Here is a 22,315-nt window from a genome sequence, read left to right on the forward strand (position 1 = left end):
TTCCGAAGACTGAATGGTGGTGCCTCTTCCTGAATGCTAGAAACTAGTTGAATGAATAATACGCACGGGGTAACACGCACAGAATCTTACATCGCCTTTAAAGTTCTTATGGTGCCGCATAAATCAAACCAAGCCTATAGCCTTTGATCTTGATCCAAATACACACACAAGGGAGGAAGGAAGACATGCAGTGCACATTCTTAGAGCTTAAAGAGTTGATTCATTCCCGTAGCATTAAAGTTGGCTATTCTTTTCTCACTCTAACAACTGAAGTAAACACGCCATTGGTCCTGCAGGAGTGCTTGAACGCAAGGATCCACGACACCAGAGCCAGCGCCCCAAGAAGAATCGGGGTGTTGCTTAGCAACTTTATCCGCATCCAATCGCCGGGATATACACATCTCTTAGTACTCAGCCTCAAGGCCCTCCTCTCCCTCGAGGGAGTCGGCCGCAACCTCCTCGTAATCGCGCTCGAGAGCAGCAAGGTCCTCACGAGCCTCGGAGAACTCACCCTCCTCCATACCCTCACCGACATACCAGTGGACGAAGGCACGCTTGGAGTACATGAGATCGAACTTGGTCGACAGAGCGGACCAAGCCTCGGCGATGGCAGTGGTGTTGGACAGCATGCACCTGGAGTACTTGTCAGCGACTCATTCAATTATTCAAGCAGCAGAGGCAGAACTTACACAGCACGGCTGACCTTGGCGAGGTCACCGTTGGGCACCATCTGGGGAGCCTGGTAGCAGATACCAAGCTTGAAGCCAGTGGGGCACCAGTCGACGAACTGGATGGTGCGCTTCGTCTTGAGGGTAGCGACGGCGTTGTGGGCGTCGTTGGGAACAACATCACCACGGTACAGCAAGCAAGTGGCCATGTACTTGCCGTGGCGGGGGTCGCACTTGACCATCTGGTTGTTGGGCTCGAAGCAAGACATGGTCATCTCCTGGACAGAGTTGGCCTCGTGGGCGGCCTTGGCGGCGGAGATCATAGGCGCATAGGCGACCAGAGGGAAGTGGATACGGGGGTAGGGAACGAGGTTGGTCTGGAACTCGTTCAAGTCGACGTTGAGGGAACCGTCGAAGCGGAGGGAGGCAGTGATGGAAGAAACAACTAAAACCATTCATCAGTATATGGTCGTGGCACAAAACATGTTCGTACGACTTTAAACGTACCCTGGGCGATCAGGCGGTTAAGGTTCTCGTAGTTGGGGCGCTCAAGACCCAAGTTGCGACGGCAAATGTCGTAGATGGCCTCGTTGTCGACCATGAAGGAGCAGTCAGAGTGCTCGAGGGTGGTGTGGGTGGTGAGGATAGAGTTGTAGGGCTCGACAACTGAGGTGGCGGTCTGGGGGGCAGGGTAGACGCAGAACTCCAGCTTGCTCTTCTTGCCGTAGTCGACGGAGAGGCGCTCCATCAAGAGGGCACCAAAACCAGAACCAGTACCACCACCGAAGGAGTGGAAGACGAGGAAGCCCTGGAGACCGACGCAGTTGTCGGCAACGCGGCGGACCTTGTCGAGAACCTGGTCGATGAGCTCCTTGCCAACGGTGTAGTGACCACGGGCATAGTTGTTGGAGGCATCTTCCTTGCCGGTGATCATGTGCTCAGGGTGGAAGAGGCCACGGTAGGGACCGGTGCGGACCTCGTCGACAACGTTGGGCTCAAGATCGCAGTAGATGGCACGAGGAACGTACTTGCCCTGGCCTAGAAGGGGATTTTTTTATCAGCATACATTCCCAAGTCGAACACTCATCGGGCCAAGAACCATACCAGTCTCGGAGAAGAAGGTGCTGAAGCCATGGTCGGGGTCGGCAGCTTTGCGCTCCTCGGTCAAGTATCCATCGGGCTGGCGGAGGGAGGCGTGTTAGAATCTTGAGTACACACATGAAGAAGCGGGTTAATAGCTTACCTGGATACCGTGCTCAAGGCAGTAAAGCTGCGGAAGAATGCAAGTTAGCCATCAGGTTCGGTGGCAAGCGAAGCCGGGCGGTGTTGAGGTCCGTAAGGGCGAGTAGCTTTTTTGGCCCAATCGGTGACAGGGCGACATCGGGAAAACAGTGATGAACATACCTCCCAGCAGGAGTTGGCGATCTGGCAACCGGCCTGACCGACTAAACGACGAAGTTAGCAAGCGTATAGAGGTGAAAGGCAGACATGTCGTCGTGGTAGGTGACGGCAGTAGCCGCTGCGTGCTACGGGGGCCACGATGCGGTGAGGACGACGCGTGGGGTCAAGGGATCAAAACAAAACAGGGAGCTTACCGTTGATGCTAATGACCTCACGCATGATGGCGGCGGGGAGACGAGAAAGAGGCTAGCGACTGGATAAGGGCGAAGAAGCAGGACTCGAGGAGGTGGAAAGCAAGCAAAAAGTTGTTTTTGCAGCTATCACGAGAGGATGTCGACAGGAGGTTGAAAAGGTTAGGTTAAGCCTGGCAAGTGCAAGGGAAGGAATAATAGGTGGTGCTGGGCTCGTGCTTTTGCTTGGTGGTGCTAAGAGACCTTGAACCGGGTTCCTCAGGTGGGCAAAGTCAGGGTGGGGTGGGAAATTTGGTGCGCAACAGGGGCCGTGCAGGAGGTTTTGTTGATATGAAAGCCCCCGAATTGGTAAGCGCGTCTGCCCACGTCTGTTGTCGAGGACAGGACTGACGAATGGCAGGAGCGGACGCTGCGAGGGACTAGGGGGTCTTATTGGCTCCCCAGTGGGGACTCGGCAGGTACGGGCTAACGATTGGCAGGCAAGGTACACCGCACTTCGCTGGCCCCCGAACATGCCAGGCAGTGACAGTTTGCAGTGCATGAGGCAAAAGTACAGCCCGGGGACGATGTCTTCAGACCGGGTGATCCAGTCCGTGGGAGACGGGTATCCAGCAGGGCAGTTCTGCGCCATGTATGGGTACCTAAACCAAGACAAAGCTAACCAAGACAGAGAAGAAAGAGCAAAGTCAAGGCCCCGTTGAAGAAGGCCGACTTGCCGTCCCGTCCTGCGAGATGAGATACAGGTAAAGGCGACGATGGACAGCACGGAACTTGCTTGTTTACCTTGGGTTTGAGACCGGACCATTTGACCTCAAGCGTCGAACGTCAGATTTGCTTGGGGGGCTTCGGGAAAACCTCCCACAACATCAGTCAGAATAATCCCAACTACTGTCCCGTCCAGTCGTCGGCCGAGGCCGTGCTTTCTCAAATCAAACAAAAAGGTATACGCCCCGAAAGGGGTTCCGCTCAGCCTTTAGGTATCCAGGTATACTCAACGGACAAGTGGAAACGGACCCATCGACGAACCGTGGCGGCGGGAACAACAGCCAGCCGTAATGTTTAAATGTTTCTTGTTTCAAGGAAGCCTACGGTCCAAGACAAAGCAAGGTGGTCCGTTTGTACCTTACAGGAGAGAAACGCACCCTGAGGAGAGGAAGGCAACTGGCAAGCTTGTCCCAGGCCACCCCGAGTTGCAGACAAAACATACACAGTACCGGCCTACTTGCCCCTTGACCCCCTGTCTTGTTCACCCACATCTCATTCCGTTTTCCGAGGCGTGACCTCCATGTACCTTGTCGCCTGCCAGTCTACCCACCGCTGCTTTATCACACAGCTTCGCCAAATCCCATCGCTGATCGCTATCAATCGCCATCGCCGTTACTTGCCAGGAAGATAGTCCCAGTAAAAGACGACGGTAGTCAAAGAGGACTCCAAAGAAGACCGCGAACCCAGCCGCTCGCGCCAAGCCTGGCCAAAGGCCAGCTTTCGACATGCGGCCAGCCCTCTTGGCCGGCCTGGCTCTGGCCTGTTGCCTCAACCTTGTCCGAGCCAACACCGAAAAGGTCATCTTCCTTGGGCCTGAGACCGTCAACCTCCCAACCGCGCCGCCGACAATCAATGATCTTGGCCTGGATGCCCTTACGCCTGTTGACTGGTCCCAGAGGCTTGACCTGCAGGCTTCATTTCCAGCCCAGAATTCGCCTTCTGGAACGACAACGTGGCTCCTCCTCACGAACCTGACCCAGGGCCAGCGTTACGAGCTCAGAGTGTGCTGGGCGGCTACGGTGAGATGCCATATTGCTCATAAATTGCCCGGAATTGTATGCTTATCATGTACAGCAACCAACCGCGTTTACGCTCGATGTTTTTGAGCTGCCCGCCGTGTGGGACACTCCCGACCTGATTTCATCATTGGCAACCTACGCATTCTCTCGCCAGTCCAACAAAAACTCGGGCGATGCGCACCATGTGCCGCGGCAGCTGAAGCACGAACACGACACTTCGCTGCTGTTTCTTCGAGTCTTGGCCGCAGCAGACTATTTCACGGACAACGCCACACTCATGGCCCAAGTACAGCCTGTTAGTGTCGACATCATACTCGATCCATACTTTCTCAATGCGTTGCCACGGTCATTGCTTCCCACTGTTTGTTACATCTTTGTGGTGGCGATTATGGCCTGGTTTCTATCTAGACGTATTCTGGTTTGGATTCATCCTGTGCTCGCCGCCGAAGGCAAGTCCGCGGGTATTAAGAAGAAAACATAGGCACGCAACTACCGTAACGCGCCGCCCTCTCCATGCATTCATGTCTTGCTCGAAACGAAAGGACTTCTAACGACAGAATTCCACTGCGTACAAATCGGTTCCATGCTTCTTGCATTAAAACGACATCCAACACTCGTCGCGCATCCCCGTCTGAAAGCAGCCAACCACACAAAAGGGGATATACAATCTGAGTGCCCTTCCCGGCAGGCATGCCCTGCGTTGCTCTCGAGCATTTCTAATTAGCGGCAACCAATACCCAAGCGCCAGTGCCCATGCGCAGAAAGACACTGTCAGCAATGTCGTGCCATACCTTGCTCCCAAGAAATTGTTGAGTTTTCTAGTCCAGGCGCCATTCAATAGTGGTTGCCATAGCTGGGTGCCTGCTGAGAAGGGTTGGAGCTGTAGGAAGCTTGGCCGGGGTATCCTCCGGGCTGGGAGCCTTGGGGAGCACCACTACCATATGTTGCCGGGTTGTAGCCTCCGTACTGCGGTTGCTGATGCTGCTGATGCTGCTGGCTTGACGGGGCACCGTAGCTGGGTTGCTGACCATACGACGAAGGTCCACCGGCGGGTGGAGGTGGCACATTGCCGTACGAGGAGTTGTGGTGAGATTGGCCCTGGGTAGGCGGAGGAGGGTATTGGTTAGGCGGAGGGGGGTATGATTGCTGCGACTGGCTCTGGTTCGGCGGCGGAGGGAAGGATTGCGTATGGTTCTGGCCCAAGTTCGGCGCTGATGAATGGTACGAAGAGCCTCCCGCTGGCGGAGACGAGTGCTGGTTGTGCGAAGATGAACCGGGCGGCTGGTACGAGGTGGGGGGTGCCTGGCCGGAGTAGCCGCCGCCGCCGCCGCCAGAGGCATTGTTCGAGTATCCGTAGTCGTTGCCCTACCTTCCAAGTCAGTTATGCGCTCAGCTTATCACATGCTCTCTAACATACACCGTGAGTCTGCTTGCCGCCGCCAAACATGTTGGCCACGCCGCCCATAAGAGATCCGGCAAGACCACCGTGTTGCTGCTGCTGGCCCGAGGACTGGCTGCCATGGTAGCTTTGTTGCTGTCCCTGTTGCGGCTTGTTCCCGCCAGACAGGAGGCTTGAAGCCAGTGAACTCCCAATCTTGCCCAAGGAGCTTTTGCCTCCGCTGCTGCTACCGCCATGGCTGTTGCCGTGACCACCAATGCCACTCATCAACTGATTCGCGAGGCCGCCGAGAGGACTTGAGCTGCTGTGGTTGCCAGAAGAAGAGCCGTGGTTCGAGTTCTTGCCTCCGAGAAGTGCGTTCATAGCCATGCTCTAAGAAAGGATAGCGAGTCAGTAGCCAAACAACGACAGGTCTCGATAGCAAAAGAGCGCGCGAAAGTGCCCGGGCAACATATGCGTAAAGGGAAAGGGTTAAGTGGTACATACACCAAGTCCGCGGTCTCCAGTCGGGCCATCAATGCCCCTCGTGCTTGTGTTGTCGGGCGGCAAAGAGGGGTTGACGGGTTCGAGGGAACCATCGGCATGTCGCACCGTCTGGCTGCCGTCGGGATGGGTGATGACCTCAGGCTGAGGAACGCCATAAGGGTGCTCGGAGTGTTGAGCAGGCGTAGCGCCGGTAGGCGCGGCATCGGTCGGGGTCTCCCATTGCGAGACACCGGTGGAAAGCTGCACGAAGTAGTACTTCTTGCTCGAGCCATCCCACTGGGCAATCCAGCCGGCAGGGAGATGGGGCGGGGCAAACGTGGGGCCTTCAGTGCCCGGCGTAGTCGGCCCTGCCATCAGAGAGGAGAGGGAAGTCGTCGAGTCGTTGAGGAGAGAGTATGAGGATCAGCGAGAGTCGAGGGCGACGGAATGCTGTGAATGAATCGTCGAGGGTCGACGGGTGGTGGTGTCGAATGTTGGAAGCGGTGGGGGGGAGAGTGTTGATGTATTATTATGTACGGAGTATGGATACGGCACTGCCTACGGTGCACGTATTTTGGCGCTACAGGTGGGTGGCTCCAGGTCCAGGAGTCTAGGGTCTTATACATAAAGTTGCAGAGGGGTCCAGTCTCGCTCTCTGTGTTGCTTCTTTAAGGCCCGGACGAGGTGCGGCCACTGACGCTGACACAGGCACAGACAAAGACGAGTTGGTCTTGAGACAAGTGAAAGGGTGCAGCAGCAGACGTGCAAGGCCGGTCGCTAACTACTATTTGGAAGGGTAATCATATCAAAATACAGGACATCAAGACAAGCCGCCAGCACCGAACCCCACGGCAGTGAGGGCAATGGATGGTATGCAAGATCGCCGAGGTGTTAGTAGAGCGGCGCATGTCGGTTGGGCGAGAGGCGAGTTTGATTCGGTCCAATGAGTCTGAGTGCATGCGTGCGAATGGCATTCCTGGCAGGCAGTGCCAGTGACTGACAGAGGGTGCCAGAGCAGGGCGACAAGCTGATGTTAGAGTTGGGCGTTGGTGGAGTCAGGCTGGCTGGGGCGGTCGGTCTGTGAAGATGCGCCGCTCTCCTGCCTGGTTTCTTGATTCAGTTTCGTCCATAGTTGACCTCGATTGAAAAGGACGAGGCCAACCGACGATGATGGCGTGTGAAGCCGAAGCACATTGCTTCACTGCCTGTTTCCTCGTGCTGACGAATGCCCAGCACAGCCTCAATAGTGTCGCTGAACCGCGACGCCGACCTTGCAGGAATTACGATACCAGGCTTTGCCATTCTGACGTTGCTCGTGCTGATGCGTCCGACCGCACAGGGCTGTGGTGGGCGGCCTCTCGCCCTGTCCGTCCCGCTCCAGAGGCTGTGGTTCTCCAGGACCAGCCAAGTTCCCGTCGCAATCGGTTGATGTATCTTCCGGGTGTGACACTAGCCACAGTACGTGGCACAAGGTAGGGAGGGGTGTGGCTCAGCGTCCCATTCGCACCTCGGGTTCTGCCATGCTGGATCCATTCCGTGATTATTCAGCGATTTGATCTGATTTGTTTTGCCTCCGGATCACAGCAGTGTAACCCAACTGAAATATGAGTCCAGACTGTGGCGGTGTTGGGGCGTCGCCCCTGAACGTGATATCCGCGACACCACAGTCTCTCGTCATGGCTTGTTGCTACTCGACTTGGTGCAGGGTTTCAAATGGCAACTGATATTGGCAATCTCCAGACGCCGCACGACCGGCATGCCATTGACAATGGCATGGGAGTTCAGGAGTTGCCGTGGGGTTGTACTATGTACGCACACACATACATCGGTATCTCGCTTCGCACCCTGGCATATCCGCACACGTCCGTACAAGAGGAGCATCGCCCATGGCTGCAGTCGGCTGCTAAAACCGGCAGGAACCTGAAAGCGGGTGGGGCCGGAAGCACCGCCATGTAAACAAAATGTTCGCTTGGGTTCAGAGCTATCTTTTGCCCGTACCTCAGCTCACCGTGGGAAGAAAGTGCACACGTTCCAAGGTTGCAACGCGGCCATCATATAACCCGTGATGGCTTCAGCTGAATCACGGTCGTGTAGCACTTTGACATCAGTTGCGACTCTGTAAAAATAAACCCCCAGGCTCTTACCAGCTCCTGCGACGCCTAACCCCTGCTTAAACAGGACGCAAACATCAACGTCTGGGTCATCTCCTTGCTCCAGTTTTACCCAGCTGACAGCTCCAGCGAACGAATTGGCTGCGACGTGTTTGTACATCACGTGACTCAATTGCTGCACCTGACTGGGATACGACAAGCTACAATTTTTCTCCACCACCCCAAGACAGATTTGCCGCAGGCCCGTACAAACCCGATCTCCTTCTCCCGAGGACCGACAAAGTTCCGTCCTTGTGTATTCTTCCTTTCCATGTCCATTCAGCTCACGAACTTCCTCCTAATCCCCCCTATCCGCCACCATGTTGCGAAGCTCCGTGTGTAGAGCTAGCACCCGGGTGCTCCATGCCTCGAAACCTATCAACTCGTCATCATGCTTCTCGACCATCGCGTCGCGAACCTCGTCGAGGAAGCTTGCTGCTGCCCGTCGCCCCCTGGCCTTGACCAGCCAACGTCACTATGCGAGCGCGACCGACTCGGCCCCTAACCCCAACGACAACTTTCTGTCGGGAAACACCGCCAACTACATCGATGAGATGTACATGCAATGGAAGCAAGACCCCAAGAGCGTCCACGTCTCATGGCAGGTCTACTTCAAGAACATGGAGAACGGCGACATGCCCATCTCCCAGGCATTCACCCCCCCGCCGTCTCTCGTGCCTGGCGCCACTGGTGGCGTCCCAGGACTTGCTGCTGGCCTGGGCCAAGGCTCTGAGATCGCCAACCACTTGAAGGTCCAGCTCTTGGTGCGCGCCTATCAGGCCCGAGGCCACCACAAGGCCAACATCGATCCCTTGGGCATCCGACACGAGTCCAAGGGCTTCGGCAACATCAAGCCCAAGGAGCTCACCCTTGAACACTACCAGTTCTCCGAGAAGGATCTCGATGCCGAGTACGAGCTTGGCCCTGGAATTCTTCCGCGCTTCAAGAAAGATGGCCGCGAGAAAATGACTCTTCGTGAGATCATCGACGCCTGTGAGAAGATTTACTGCGGTTCATACGGTATCGAGTTTATCCACATCCCCGACAGAGAGAAGTGCGACTGGCTGCGTGAGCGTATTGAGGTTCCCCAGCCTTTCAAGTACTCGATCGACGAGAAGCGCCGCATCCTCGACCGTCTCATCTGGAGTTCCAGCTTCGAATCTTTCCTTTCCACAAAATACCCCAACGACAAGCGTTTCGGTCTCGAGGGTTGCGAGACGCTCGTTCCTGGCATGAAGGCTTTGATTGACCGTAGTGTTGATTACGGCGTCAAGGATATCGTCATTGGCATGCCCCACCGTGGTCGTCTCAACGTGCTCAGCAACGTCGTCAGAAAGCCTAACGAGTCCATCTTCAGCGAATTCGCCGGAACTGCCGGCGCTGAAGACGAGGGTTCCGGTGATGTAAAGTACCATCTTGGTATGAACTTCGAGCGCCCCACGCCCTCGGGCAAGCGCGTCCAGCTCTCTCTTGTCGCCAACCCTTCCCATCTTGAGGCTGAGGACCCTGTCGTGCTTGGCAAGACTCGCGCCATTCAGCACTACAACAACGATGAGACAACGCACCGCACTGCCATGGGTGTGTTGCTCCACGGTGACGCCGCCTTCGCCGCCCAGGGTGTTGTCTACGAATGTCTTGGATTCCACTCTCTCCCGGCCTTCTCCACTGGTGGTACTATTCACTTGGTCGTCAACAACCAGATCGGTTTCACTACCGATCCTCGTTTCGCTCGCTCCACCGCTTACTGTACCGATATCGCCAAGGCCATCGACGCCCCCGTCTTCCACGTCAACGCCGATGACGTCGAGGCTGTGAACTTCGTGTGCCAGATGGCCGCTGACTGGCGTGCTGAGTTCCAGCAGGACGTCATTATCGACATGGTTTGCTACCGCAAATACGGCCACAACGAGACGGACCAGCCTTCCTTCACGCAGCCTCTCATGTACAAGCGCATCCAGTCTCACGAGTCTCAGATTTCCATCTATGTCAACAAGCTCCTTGAGGACGGCAGCTTCACCAAGGAGGACATTGAAGAGCACAAGCAGTGGGTCTGGGGCATGCTGGAGGAGAGCTTCTCCAAGTCTAAGGACTACCAGCCAACGTCCAAGGAGTGGACCACATCCGCCTGGAACGGCTTCAAGTCCCCCAAGGAGCTTGCTACTGAGGTCCTCCCTCACAACGAGACAAGCGTTGACAGCAAGACCTTGAACCACCTTGGAGAAGTTATTGGCAGCACTCCTGAGGGCTTCCATGCGCACCGCAACCTGAAGCGCATTCTGTCCAACAGAACCAAGTCTGTTATTGAGGGCAAGAACATCGATTTCCCGACCGCGGAGGCCTTGGCATTCGGTTCTCTCGTCACCGAGGGTCACCACGTCCGTGTTTCCGGTCAGGATGTTGAGCGTGGAACGTTCTCTCAACGCCATGCTGTCTTCCACGACCAGGAGACCGAGGATACCCATACCCCTCTCCAGCATGTCAGCAAGGACCAGGGCAAGTTCGTCATCTCCAACTCTTCCCTGAGTGAGTTCGGCGCCCTTGGCTTTGAGTACGGCTACTCTCTGTCTTCCCCCAACGCCCTGGTCATGTGGGAGGCCCAGTTCGGTGACTTCGCCAACAACGCGCAGTGCATCATCGATCAGTTCATTGCCTCTGGTGAGGCCAAGTGGATGCAGAGAACTGGTCTCGTCGTATCGCTCCCCCACGGATACGACGGCCAAGGTCCCGAGCACTCTTCCGGCCGTCTGGAAAGATGGTTGCAGTTGTGCAACGAGGACCCTCGTGTTTTCCCTTCTCCTGAGAAGCTGGAGCGCCAGCACCAGGATAGCAACATTCAGATCGCTTACATGACGAGCCCTGCCAACCTATTCCACGTCCTCCGTAGACAGATGCACCGTCAATTCCGCAAGCGTAAGTTCTCTTTGGTTACCCAGAAAATATGGTCCGTCTGCTGACATGCACTAGCTCTCATCATCTTCTTCTCCAAGGCTCTCCTCCGCCACCCTCTCGCTCGCTCCAACATTGAGGAGTTCTCCGGTGACTCTCACTTCAAGTGGATCATCCCTGACCCTGAGCACGAGACCGGTGCCATCAAGCCCAAGGAGGAGATTGACCGTGTCATCCTCTGCTCTGGACAGGTCTGGGCTACTTTGTCCAAGTACCGTGCCGACAACAAGATCGACAACGTGGCTTTCACCCGTCTCGAGCAGCTGAACCCCTTCCCTTGGCAACAACTGAAGGAGAACCTTGACCAATACCCCAATGCCAAGACGATCGTCTGGTGCCAGGAGGAGCCTCTCAACGCCGGTGCCTGGAGCTTCACACAACCTCGTCTTGAGACTCTGCTGAACAACACCGAACACCACGACCGCAAGCACGTCATGTACGCTGGCCGTGGCCCCAGCGCGTCCGTTGCGGCTGGTAACAAGGGTCTGCACAACAAGGAGGAGCAGGAGTTCTTGGAGATGGCCTTCAATGTCAAGCAGGATAAGCTGAAGGGCGAGTAAATGAGAAACAACAAGCGTACACGACAGCGGGCGATGGGAGGAAATTAAAGGATAAGCATGATAGGATCAGACTGGCGGGAGCATTTGCCTTCCTTGTACAATTGTAAAATTAACCTATGAGTAATACCACACACGCCCTCTATGGTGGAGGGATTGTGCGAGTTACAACAGTCGGGCGGAAAGGCAAAGCATCCAAGATATACCACACAGGACCTATGCGGCTTAAGACGGCGCCGCCTGGGAGACACATCTACTATGTACTTTGCGTGCTGAAAGCAATTTTATTCGTTTGCACACCTTGCTGCTGTTTTTTTCTCTCGTGAGTTGGGTCTGCTCCCTTGGTGCCAAGGGCTGGATAAGCCTTCAAAGCGCGGCTTGAGTGTTGTGAACGGGTGATGTTTGAAGCAAGATAATCAACTTACAAGCCAAGATGAAAGACGGGGAGGGTCGCAGGATTCGAGATGAGAAATCAAAATGTCTGAAACGCTACAAGTCAAGGTTGCTCGCCCATGCCAAAAGAAAAAAAATTTTTTAGCTTAATTAAAAGAGAGTTTATACACCACACATGAATCTAAACTTTATACAATACTTGGGCCAGAGGTTGTTCGAGGCATTGAAAGGATGGAGATGGTTTTACAGTTACTCCTTCGTGGTTCATCCGAATGGCACTACGACAATTTGAATATCGACCCAAAGGAGGATTGTGTTTATATCGACAAGATTTAAAGAACTAGTGCTAGTGTTATCCTTTTCATAGGTTCCGTCTATGAACCGCAGCTGCTGTAATTATTTGCACCTCTTGCTGCCAGTCTTCTACGCGGAAACAATTACTTGCCATGGCTTGACCAGTCCCTCGTCTCCCGTCGTAACCAGCATCTCTTCAACGCCCTTCCGTTCTGAGCCTGCGTCATATCTCTTGCACCAGGTGATGTGATTGATCTCGTAGGGCCCGTGGGCATTCGGTACCGTCGTCTCCACGTGCCACTTGCTCGACCCTGCCGGCAGCTCGCTAGGCTTTTCTGCAGTGGTCGGTCCGCTGTCTCCATCCGCCGCGGTTCCCTCAGCACCATTCGTCTTGGCATCATCGTCCGGTGCACTCTCGTCCTCTCGGTATACCGCAATCACGCTGTCGCTTCCAGTGCTGGCCACCAATCCTGTCGTCGCGCTCCACGTAGCCGAGTAGATATCTCGCGTGTGCGCCTTGGGCAGGATGGCAGTACAAACCCACTCCTCGCGCAGCGATCTCCGCATAGTATTGGGAATACCGCCCAGCCCAGATCGAAGGCCTGATCCCGCCGCTCCACCATCCTCATCGTCGACTTCCTCCTGCAGACTCCATATCCGAATCGTCTGGTCTGCCGAGAAGCTCAACAACCTCGGAAAGCCACCGTCCGCCCTGGGCTTCTGCTCGAACTGCAGACCCCAGACAGTGCCCTCGTGTCCCTCCAGCACCGCGACGCAAACCCACTCGCCGTCGCCGTCCTCGCGCCATATGCGAACAGTGTTGTCGTAGCTCGAACTCGCGAGGACATCGGCGCTGTACCTCCTTCGGGAGTTCCTTCCAGGTACGTCGGGACACCACGCGATACCCTTCATGTCGCCGTTGTGCTCATTCAGAACGGCGACCGTCTCCCACTCATCGTCGCCCTCAGAGGCGCCGACGTCTTCCCATACCCAGACAGTCTGGTCTCTGCTGCAGGTGGCGAGGTACGCGCCCGAAGGTGCGAAGGAGACGCCCTTGATTTCCGAGTCATGACCTTCGAGGACCAGCGTGAACTCCCAGTCCTTCTCGCCGTCGCTATCCGCGTCGTCTGAGCGGCGCGGTGCGCTCAGGTCGATTTCGAGGGGTTCGGCGGCGGCTTCGTTGCCAGAAAAGGGGAGTTCGCCGTCCCAACGCCAGAGTCCGGCAGTGGAGTCGAAGCTGCCGGTGACGAGGCACAGTTGGTGCGGAGGGAGGTTGGGTTTCCAGGCTACCGAGCGGATGGATCGTGTGTGGCCACCAGTGAGGGTACTGTGGGAGGAGAGGGAGGACAAGGAGAAGATCTTGACCGATTTGGAGTAAGCAGTCGCAATGAGAGGGAGTGTAGGATGGGGCACAGAGCACCATGCGCGCTCGTAGAGGTCGGGTGTAAAGGGCGTGAGAGGAAGGACTTGAACCGCCGAAGACGGCGCAATCGTCGATGGAGGCATTTTGATGGCGGGGTTGTTGTAAGAAATCCTGGTTATCGCGCGGGATTGGATACACAAGAGACGAACTAGTCGGACTGGAAGACGGCGTTTGAAGAAAAATATAGAGAATATAATAAAAACGAACCCAGAAATACGGGTTGCTTTGCAGGGTCGAGACCGCCAATCTCAACTTGCAAATCCGCAGAGAAGCTGTTGCATGTGAGTCCCAGTGCGATTTGTTGCCGGTGCAATATAATTAGTGATGCAATACCCCACCACACCCGCTGCGATCTTTTTCTCAGGGCAGCTACAGGGGCTGCTGCCACCGTGCTTCCTTATCAAGGAGCGCGGGCAATCGTTCTTCCAGCAGGCACTCTGCGTGAGGACCCGGACTCCGGCCCCACCAACCGATCCCGTCTTCCCCGGACCTTCTCGGCCAGGACCCTTGTCCACTTCCTCGGTGTGCCCATTGACTCCATTAGCAGTGGGAACTACTCCTCCTTGGCCAACGTACACCACGTTCAGAGATCAACTGGATTCGTTTCGCCGTCGGGCCAACTCGTTCAATGTAAACAAATCACTTCGGATTTCCATTCCGACGTGGGCATCACCGCAGCCCGATGGCTTATTTGTATAACAGAAGGTCTCCAATATGCGCGCGTGAGACGTGTGGCGCTCTGAAATCAGATAGCTCAATCACATCCATATGAGCTTGCGCCACTTGCTACTAATCTACTTGTTCTTCTGTAGAATATTGAAAATGTTACAGATTAAATAAGCATTTGGTAGCAACACTGTGGCGTCGTCGCTGATGTCTCTGGAGAGGCGAGCAAAGCCGGAATTCTCAGCAGCCATCTTTTCCGAGCTCCCGGGCCATCTAAAACAAATAGATCACTCCCTTGGTGTTGGGCCACAGCGATAAAGCGAGCGGACTGCGTGACAAGAGATCTCTAGCCTCGACTTCGAGGTTTACAGGCGACTCGTAATGCCCGCAACCCGCTGATAACCTGAATCAGAGAAGCGGGAAGATTTCCGTGGTGCCAGAAAGATATTAATAATAACAGAAACCAGTAACCCATTGTTCAAAGCGTCAAAGAAAATGTTCTTTGTATCCACAATAATGCTTTCACACTAACATGGCGGAATCGGAAACTTAGGCAGTGGGGCAGAATGGCTAGTCAATCATCCAAAAACACAAGGTCAGAAATACCGGCACTCAACCGAGGTTTCTGATGTTGGCGCACCGCACCGACTTGTGTGTTTCAATTGGTGGCCAGTTGCTGGCATAGGGTAACGTCTCGAAATAAACCCGTCCGATGACGATTTTCTTCAGGAAGCCGGAGTGTCCGGGCCAAGGTGCACGCTGTCGCCAGGAGTCGGACCTCGCACCCATTTGTCACTAGCTCGGGGGGGGGGACTCATCGAGGATTTTGGACGACCCCAACAAGGCAGCATAGCCTGTGGTGACGGAAGGGAAAGGCTACAATGGAATCGAGTCAACATGAGCAACAAGTCGCTTGCATGCTTCAAACTTTCACCATCCTCCGTATCTAGTATGCCGTCATTCCAACTCTGGCGAATAAAGTTTTCATGGCGGTAAACTTTTGGGCCGGGTGATGGACTAGATCGCATTATCCGTGTTGGTGCACGCATAATTCCAACTTGTCAGCTGTGTCGTCGCCTCCCTCTGAATTTTCCCAGAACTAGTTTGATTAGAACCAGGCAGGCCAAGGGGCCAAGGCACACAGATCCCTTCATGTTCAAGAAAATCACAGGCTGCTTAGGCGTGATGACCACATGGTGAGTAGAGACGGAGCTGAACAGTCATGTCTTGAATAGTCTCCCTGCCTAGTGGCGGGCGCCCACTGCGCGGAAAAAGAAAGCAAAAAATGACACTGGCGACGAATGTAGGTACGCGCTGGATTTCGCAAGGAGTAAATGAAGTCCTGTCAAATATCAACACGAATCGAAAGTGGAATACCTTTTCTCTAGAGGAAAGAAACTTGTTACTCCGCCGACCAACTGGGCGGTCTCAGTTGGGGAAAACGATTTCGTCAAATGGGCTGCTTGGTTACTAAGTATGCTGATATTCTCCTTTTAATCGGCGACCTACCACATCCCGGTTTTCTGTGCGTCTTTGGGATTCACAGCTTCTTCAGTGAGTCTGCGTTCAGTGTACCCACCGTCCCCGTAATGTCTTATAAGGATAGGGGTAGGCGAGGACAGCACGGTAGAGAAAGGGGCAGATATGGCAAGAAAGGAAATGTTACACAACGGGATACGTAGAAAACGCAGCCCCCCGTCGAGACAACTCGTCTCATTGCCCTTGGCTGGCAGCAGCTGAACCGCCAACCGAGACATTCGGTCCTGCGTGCTTTTCAGGACGGCTCTGTATATCGTTTCACTCGCGCTATCCCTTTTTGTAACCCCTTCTCTTTTCCTTCTGCGGATACTTAGCTCCGGCTCCGTGTAGACCAGACGGGCCTAGAACATGAATGGTTGGATATGAAGGTGCCATGAAATGCCTCCGATAAACAAGTCTCGGCGCGACCTATTCGTGATGATGGGTCTTGATGGGTTGGGTCACCGCAGCCCGAAAGAATGGCTCTCTGGCTACAGGGTCGGAGTACTTGGGACGAAGTGTAGTGTGTTGCCGGGTCGGAGTGCTGTACGGTGGTCGCCAACGGCAGAATTTCCGAATTCGGTTCGCGTTCTCCTTCAATCGCGGGCCTCAGGGAGTGGGTTGGGGAGTCCAATCCGAGTCAAGTAGCAGGTATGATGGGATGGTATGCTTGGCGGAGAGACCCGTCCCTTTATCTTTGTTAAAACAAATCATCTGGGTTGTTCGCTGGCATTTGCTATTGCCTTGGCTTTCCAAGGCTCTGTCGTCCCCCAGAGCCAGGGTGGAGGCAAGGCAGAGCTAGGGTCGACAGCTTCAGTAGTCGCATGACATATGTGCAGGAGAATGATGGTGAGCGAGCTGACTGACGCTGTACCCCTTGCTCTCGCCGTGCGTATGCGTATGGCCCTGTGCGCCTCCTAGAGGGATGCGAGGGCTCAGGCAAAGCAGTTTTGCACATGTGGCGTACGCTAGCGTGCAAGTGTGTGCAACCCGACTCGATTCGCATCTGTGTAACACCAGAAATAGTTATTTGCCCAACACTCGGTGACCGCTTCCTCCTGCCAACCTAGAAAAGGGACGACCCTAACGGCGGGCATCGACTTGTGATCCCAGTCAGGGTCTTAATTCACGGACCTGAAGGGACGTGGGCGAAGGCTGTGGAAAGGTACTGTGATTTCGAGCTCGGCTTGGTTCTTTGGATGAAACGATATCGAGCAAGACTAGAATTTGACATGCCGGGGTGCACATCACACGACGTTTGGCCGAGGCAGGACGGCCATTGAAAGATGGCCAGCGTGTACGTACCGTACGTACACTTAAGCTCCACATCCAGCTGAGGCCCAGGTTGGCGGCACTCGAGAAAAAGAAACAAGCGTTGGATAAGCCCACCAGCCGGAATTCCGATGTCCACATACCAAGAGCCACCTGGACGGGCGAATGAGCTTTCTGGTTTCTTTTGTGAAAGATGGGTGACGCTTGCAAGCCTGCATTCCACCCCCCCCCCCCCCCCCCCCCCTGTGGTAGCCTGCAGGGATGGGAGCAGATCATACATCCATCTGGTCAACTCGTCTGAACTCCCGCCTGAACTATGTAGAAAGCCTGTGTGCCTGCCTCTGCAAAGTTCAAGGCTATCAAGCCTTGTGTGTTCTCCGGAATCCTTCTCAGGAGCAGTTTAAGTCTATTGTTGCGCCTTACCACCAAATGCTGTCTGTACTTGTGTGTTTGGCGCCATAGTGTTACTTGTGTGGCATAGAACGGCGCTCAGACTACCATTCCGGAGCCAACCGTTTGCTCGAACACGTTGAGCCATGGCGTCGAGGCTAGTCGTCTAGACGGCGCCTCCTGAAAACTCTTGAAGGTCATTGTTGAACAAGACCTGCAGTCCTGCAGCCATTCCAAACAATCAAGGGCGACGATGACCATTGGGCATTCTCCCTTGATCCTGCCGTGTCTCTCATCTTGTTCTCTGCTGTGGTTTGGTCGTCTTGCGCCCAACCATATCTCCGTGAGTGGCGGTCGAGTATGGTGTTTGGTTGGTGGCTCGCCCTGCATGTCTACGACATTACCATGCAGCGACTGCCCTTGAGTAGAGTCGCTATTCCCTGTGTAAAGCTAGCCAAAAGAAGCTGGATGCCGTTTCTTTTCCCATGTCTCATGATAATCAAGTGGAGATTCGCAGAGGTTAAAGTTCTGTCTTTTGCTGTCAACCTCTACGCCCCAAGTCGCGCCGGTCGGAAGAGAGAAAGGCCAAACAGTTCTTCTTTGAATCAACAATGCCAATTTTCTCGCCTCCAGAGTAGGGTTCCACGCTATAGAGACAAAAAAAAAAACCCCTCCCCCTTTACGCACTAAGTAGTGACAACCACCAAATGCCCGAGATCGAGATCCGAGCTGAATAAGAACGGTAGTCGCCGACCTGATAGGAAACTAAGTCGATTGGGTAAGAGCCTTGTTCTGATCTTTTGATCTACTCGGCTAACCTTACCGACGAACCACCGCTCATCGATTCCCAAAAGCCGATTAGCTCAGGCAAGCCCAGGAACACCCGGGCCCTTAGCCAGGCATGGAATAGGCTCATCGGCCTCTTAGCATACTAAGTTATAGCTTCAATACTAGCTCACGCTTCTTCACCCAGTTAAAGCTAAGAAAGGAGAGAAAGGCTTCTCAGCTAGTCCATCGTGAGAACCGCGCTCCGTGCCAGTGGGGATACGTCTTGAGATTGCTCACTGTCGCGCCAGAGCGTCCGCAAGCTCCGTGCCGCCACCTCTCTGTCTTACTCTGGCATCCCTGATATGTCTTGGATGGCCCCCGGTCTTCCCTAAGGAGATACGCCTCCCTAATCCCCTTTAACCTGGCCAACGGCCTCCTCACTCCCCAGCCTACCACGCGAGTTGAAAGATATATATCAACACGTCGGTTGCCCGTCTTGGATAAACGAGAGACATTCGAGAACGAAAAGCTTTGGGTGGCCGCTCCCAGCTAGTTGCCGCCAAAATGTCTACAACGACTGAAGACTTATTCGACCAGTATCATGGGCATATCGTCCCGAGATCCTTCAATGCTGGCTTCATCACGCTCAGCTTCGCCGTCAGCTTGATCGGCGCGGCCTCCACTCTCGAGCTGCTGAATCGTCGAACTTCACCGAAGGGAAAATTCAATCAGTAGGCATCTTCGACAGTCCTCTGCCCAATCATCGGCTTACATGAATCAGTTTGCTATTGGTCAGCGCCGCGGTAACGATGGGTGGGATCGCCATTTGGTGCATGGTATGTTTTTTTTGAAGCTCTTGTACTTTGGCCACTCTAACAAGCGTCCAGCACTTTATTGGTAACCGAGCCATCGACTTGGCTGACGGAGAAGCCGAGTTACAAATCGCATATTCGAGCGGCTTCACGGCCTTGTCCTTCTTCGTCCCCATCGCCGTGCTTCTCGCTGCGTTTGTCGCCGTCGGCATCAACAACACTGTATCTTGGTGGCGAGTTGCAATCGGTGGCATCCTCGCCGGCGCTGCTATCTGCGGAATGCATTATCTTGGCAACAACTCCATCGACAACTACATTTGCATTTACAACCCTATCAACGTTGTCGGCGCAGCGCTCATTGCAGTCGCTGCGAGCATCGTCGCTCTGGCTCTTTTCTTCGTCTTCCGTGCGGCCTGGACCACGTCTTGGTGGAAACGGGCAGCTTGCTCCGTTGTCTTGGCCGGCGCAGTCTCGGGCATGCATTGGTGTGCAGCCACGGGCACAGAGTATCAGCTAGTCCGTCTCAACACTGGAAGCAATGAACTGTCCCGGAACACCACCGTCATTGTAGTCATTTGTCTGGTATGTCGACGAAGCTGCTTTTTCTCTTGGTGAAACCATTGTCGCTAATGACTGCAATAGTCCATCGGTGCTTGTTTCGTCATGGGCGGAACAGCTGTTTATACCGCCCGTATTATGAGACGTTATGCTAGTAAAGCTCAGCAAGTGGTTCTTGCCGCCGCGGTATTCGACAGGCACAACCGCATCCTTGTTAACCCCGATGGCTTGGTTCCGACTGAGAAGATCACCGATACGTTTCTCGAGAAAAATGCGAGCGACAACTTCAGTATATCTCATCCACTCTTCTTGTGGATGTTCCAAGCATCGAGGAATTGGTCAGGTATCTCGACGTTAGTCGGTGGGATGGCGAACCACCTAGCTCATCTACCACGGCGGGGTCGCGACCGCGATTCTCGTGCTGGCATCCAACTCATCAACGAGCACGGCGAGCTAATTGAAAACTACGACATCATCTTCCGCGAATTGTTTTGCGTCGCCGCCGCCGGCCTAGCCGAGAAGATGAAGGAACATATAACCTCCATTGGGCTCCTGTGGGACGAGATATTGCCCACCGGGTCTAGTGGAGAGCGTTCTGGACTCGGGTCAAGCAGGCAGCAAGATGTCGACACTATTTTTAACCCTGATGGGACGGCGAGGAAGGTCGTAGTATTGAGCAATAGCGAGGATCTCGCCGAAAAGGGTATCGGCCGTCGCAAGCACCATGAGTTCGGTCGAGGTTCCCTCATGTTCTTGGTGCGCCGGGTCCAGAGTGATCGAGAGATAGAAAGACTCGAGGCCGCCGGCTACCGATTCGCAGAGCTTCGCCAAGTCAGCAGCATCATTGGGTCTAGCATGCAGATCAAGACCTCAGACCTCGAGTCAAAGCTTCATAACATGGCCGCATACGCTGACGACAATAACCAACTCGAGCCCGGTGTGCACCTCGGCTTCTTCGGCATCCGCGCTCGCGTTGGCGGTTACGGATTTGATGTTGCCGTACGAAGTGGTGCTCGAAACCTACTTCCCAGTGTGAAGATGCCAATGGACCGCATCGAATCATGGCAGGTGGACTTATTGCGACAGCTTGACCGACTAACTACCCTTGGAATAAGCAGGAGGATTGCTTCTTTGAGCAACCTGAGCACCCGTGAGTTGCTCTTCGCATCTCTGTTGATGGATAGTCTCGACGCACTGCGCACTTGGATCGACGATCCGATCTTCAATGAGGCCATGCTCACTAGCACCGTTGTCACACTGCCGGCGAATCAAGCTCCAGGTGAAGGCGTCTCGTCGAAGTTGACGAGTTTGATCACCTTTCGTTTGGTGATTCCAATCCATGTCAACGTTTCCAGCCCTAAATGCGAGTTCGTCCCATTGAACTTTTTCAAGGTTCACCAACTGGTCGGCCGTGATGCATCGCGGCACCTAGCCTTCACTCAATCAGTGCATCGCGAGTTGGCGCCGGTCATTCAATCAGTTCCATTGGAGAAACCCCGTCCAACGGCACAGAGCAAGAGACAGCCCCGATTTGCATCACGTATTCGCAAGTTTGGTCGATCCAACACATCGTACCCGGTCGATTCTGAAGGAAATCCTATCCCTTCTGTCCTCGGACGGTCTTCATCGGGGACCAACTCGAATGAGTCAAGCTCAACCCTGAAGCTTTGGTCGGCTCGGCGCGACAGTGACGCCATGTCCCCCGGAAGTTCGAGCTTCGATGCGCCACCGGCGTATCCAAACCACGAAACCCATAACCAGCCATCGCCTTTCGGGGGGATCATGGTTTCGGAAGAGATCCGTGTGGAGGTTCACGACGCCGACGACGTTTCCAACTCAGCGGCTCAAGATACGAAGTCGCGGCGGCGGACCCCAACCATGATGGGCAGGCGCGCTAGTGACACCCCCGGAAGCCCTCCAGGCGGTGCGGGCGGCGAACAGACGGGGGCTGCGGCGGAAGATGGACGGAGTACTGGTACGAACGGTGGTGCTATCGAGATGCGAACATTACAGGTTGCCGAGGTGAGGACCAACGTCCATGCGGGTGGGGGCGTTCAGACATCGAATGTTGCGTCCGAGAGAGCGAACGACGTGACGACCTTTGTGGATGAGCTATTCACCATTGCCATCGAGGGCCGGTGATAGCCACTCAAAGTTTCAGTGTAATTGTTTGGTTGACGTTTTATTTTGGTCATGGCAACTAGACCGGAGGCAGCATGGATAGATACCCACAGCAAAGCGCAAAGGACGGCGGAGTAGAAGTAGCAAGTCTAGAAATTAAACTGCTATACAACGAACGAGATCAATCAGGTAGTCAGTTGTCGTGGACACGATTCTGTTGTTCTTCATTCGCGATGTTGCCGCATGCAGAGTGCTCACTAACGGTGCCCCTAGGAACGGTTATTAATACGTTACGAAATAATTTTGTTGCGATTGCAAGAAATTTACGTGCTCCGTTCATTGTAAAAATTACACGTACCGAATTGTATATCGAGCTAGCAAGTTGCTGATACAAGCATCATCGACCAAACCATACGGTTGTCCAGAATATACCCCGTACTCCCGTTCAAGGCATTTATTGGTGGATACTCGGCGACCCGCATTTGTCTGGCCCTTAACGTCAACTTTGCCGGATTGGGCGTGTTGGGGCCGGCTCAATT

At 54.5% G+C, this 22,315-nt stretch overlaps 6 protein-coding genes across 6 annotated transcripts; 3 read left to right on the plus strand and 3 right to left on the minus strand.

Moving 5' to 3' along the window:
- Positions 1–404: 404 nt before the first annotated feature.
- Positions 405–2,288, minus strand: EsH8_II_000903 (tubulin alpha chain; the record flags this gene model as incomplete). The annotated part of the gene is made up of 7 exons (XM_083264201.1): positions 405–633; positions 690–1,113; positions 1,176–1,706; positions 1,773–1,848; positions 1,912–1,938; positions 2,073–2,113; positions 2,264–2,288. 7 exons carry the CDS (start codon positions 2,286–2,288, stop codon positions 405–407), a joined length of 1,353 nt encoding a protein of 450 aa, XP_083121523.1.
- A 1,462-nt stretch (positions 2,289–3,750) lies between these two features.
- Positions 3,751–4,525, plus strand: EsH8_II_000904 (uncharacterized protein; the record flags this gene model as incomplete). The annotated part of the gene is made up of 2 exons (XM_083264202.1): positions 3,751–4,044; positions 4,100–4,525. 2 exons carry the CDS (start codon positions 3,751–3,753, stop codon positions 4,523–4,525), a joined length of 720 nt encoding a protein of 239 aa, XP_083121524.1.
- Positions 4,526–4,878: 353 nt separating this feature from the next.
- On the minus strand, positions 4,879–6,283 carry EsH8_II_000905 (WW domain-containing protein; the record flags this gene model as incomplete). The annotated part of the gene is made up of 3 exons (XM_083264203.1): positions 4,879–5,409; positions 5,462–5,815; positions 5,930–6,283. 3 exons carry the CDS (start codon positions 6,281–6,283, stop codon positions 4,879–4,881), a joined length of 1,239 nt encoding a protein of 412 aa, XP_083121525.1.
- A 2,095-nt stretch (positions 6,284–8,378) lies between these two features.
- On the plus strand, positions 8,379–11,564 carry EsH8_II_000906 (alpha-ketoglutarate dehydrogenase KGD1; the record flags this gene model as incomplete). The annotated part of the gene is made up of 2 exons (XM_083264204.1): positions 8,379–10,968; positions 11,023–11,564. 2 exons carry the CDS (start codon positions 8,379–8,381, stop codon positions 11,562–11,564), a joined length of 3,132 nt encoding a protein of 1,043 aa, XP_083121526.1.
- An 813-nt stretch (positions 11,565–12,377) lies between these two features.
- EsH8_II_000907 (WD40-repeat-containing domain protein) lies at positions 12,378–13,754 on the minus strand (the record flags this gene model as incomplete). Its single annotated transcript, XM_083264205.1, has 1 exon — positions 12,378–13,754. The coding sequence occupies one exon, from the start codon at positions 13,752–13,754 to the stop codon at positions 12,378–12,380; it is 1,377 nt and encodes a 458-aa protein (XP_083121527.1).
- A 5,095-nt stretch (positions 13,755–18,849) lies between these two features.
- Positions 18,850–21,797, plus strand: EsH8_II_000908 (uncharacterized protein; the record flags this gene model as incomplete). The annotated part of the gene is made up of 4 exons (XM_083264206.1): positions 18,850–19,016; positions 19,067–19,121; positions 19,173–19,679; positions 19,740–21,797. The coding sequence occupies 4 exons, from the start codon at positions 18,850–18,852 to the stop codon at positions 21,795–21,797; spliced, it is 2,787 nt and encodes a 928-aa protein (XP_083121528.1).
- Between the last annotated feature and the right edge of the window lie 518 nt (positions 21,798–22,315).

The sequence above is a fragment of the Colletotrichum jinshuiense genome, chromosome 2 (genome assembly GCF_051148585.1).
Source record: "Colletotrichum jinshuiense chromosome 2, complete sequence".
NCBI classification, from domain to species: Eukaryota; Fungi; Ascomycota; class Sordariomycetes; order Glomerellales; family Glomerellaceae; genus Colletotrichum; species Colletotrichum jinshuiense.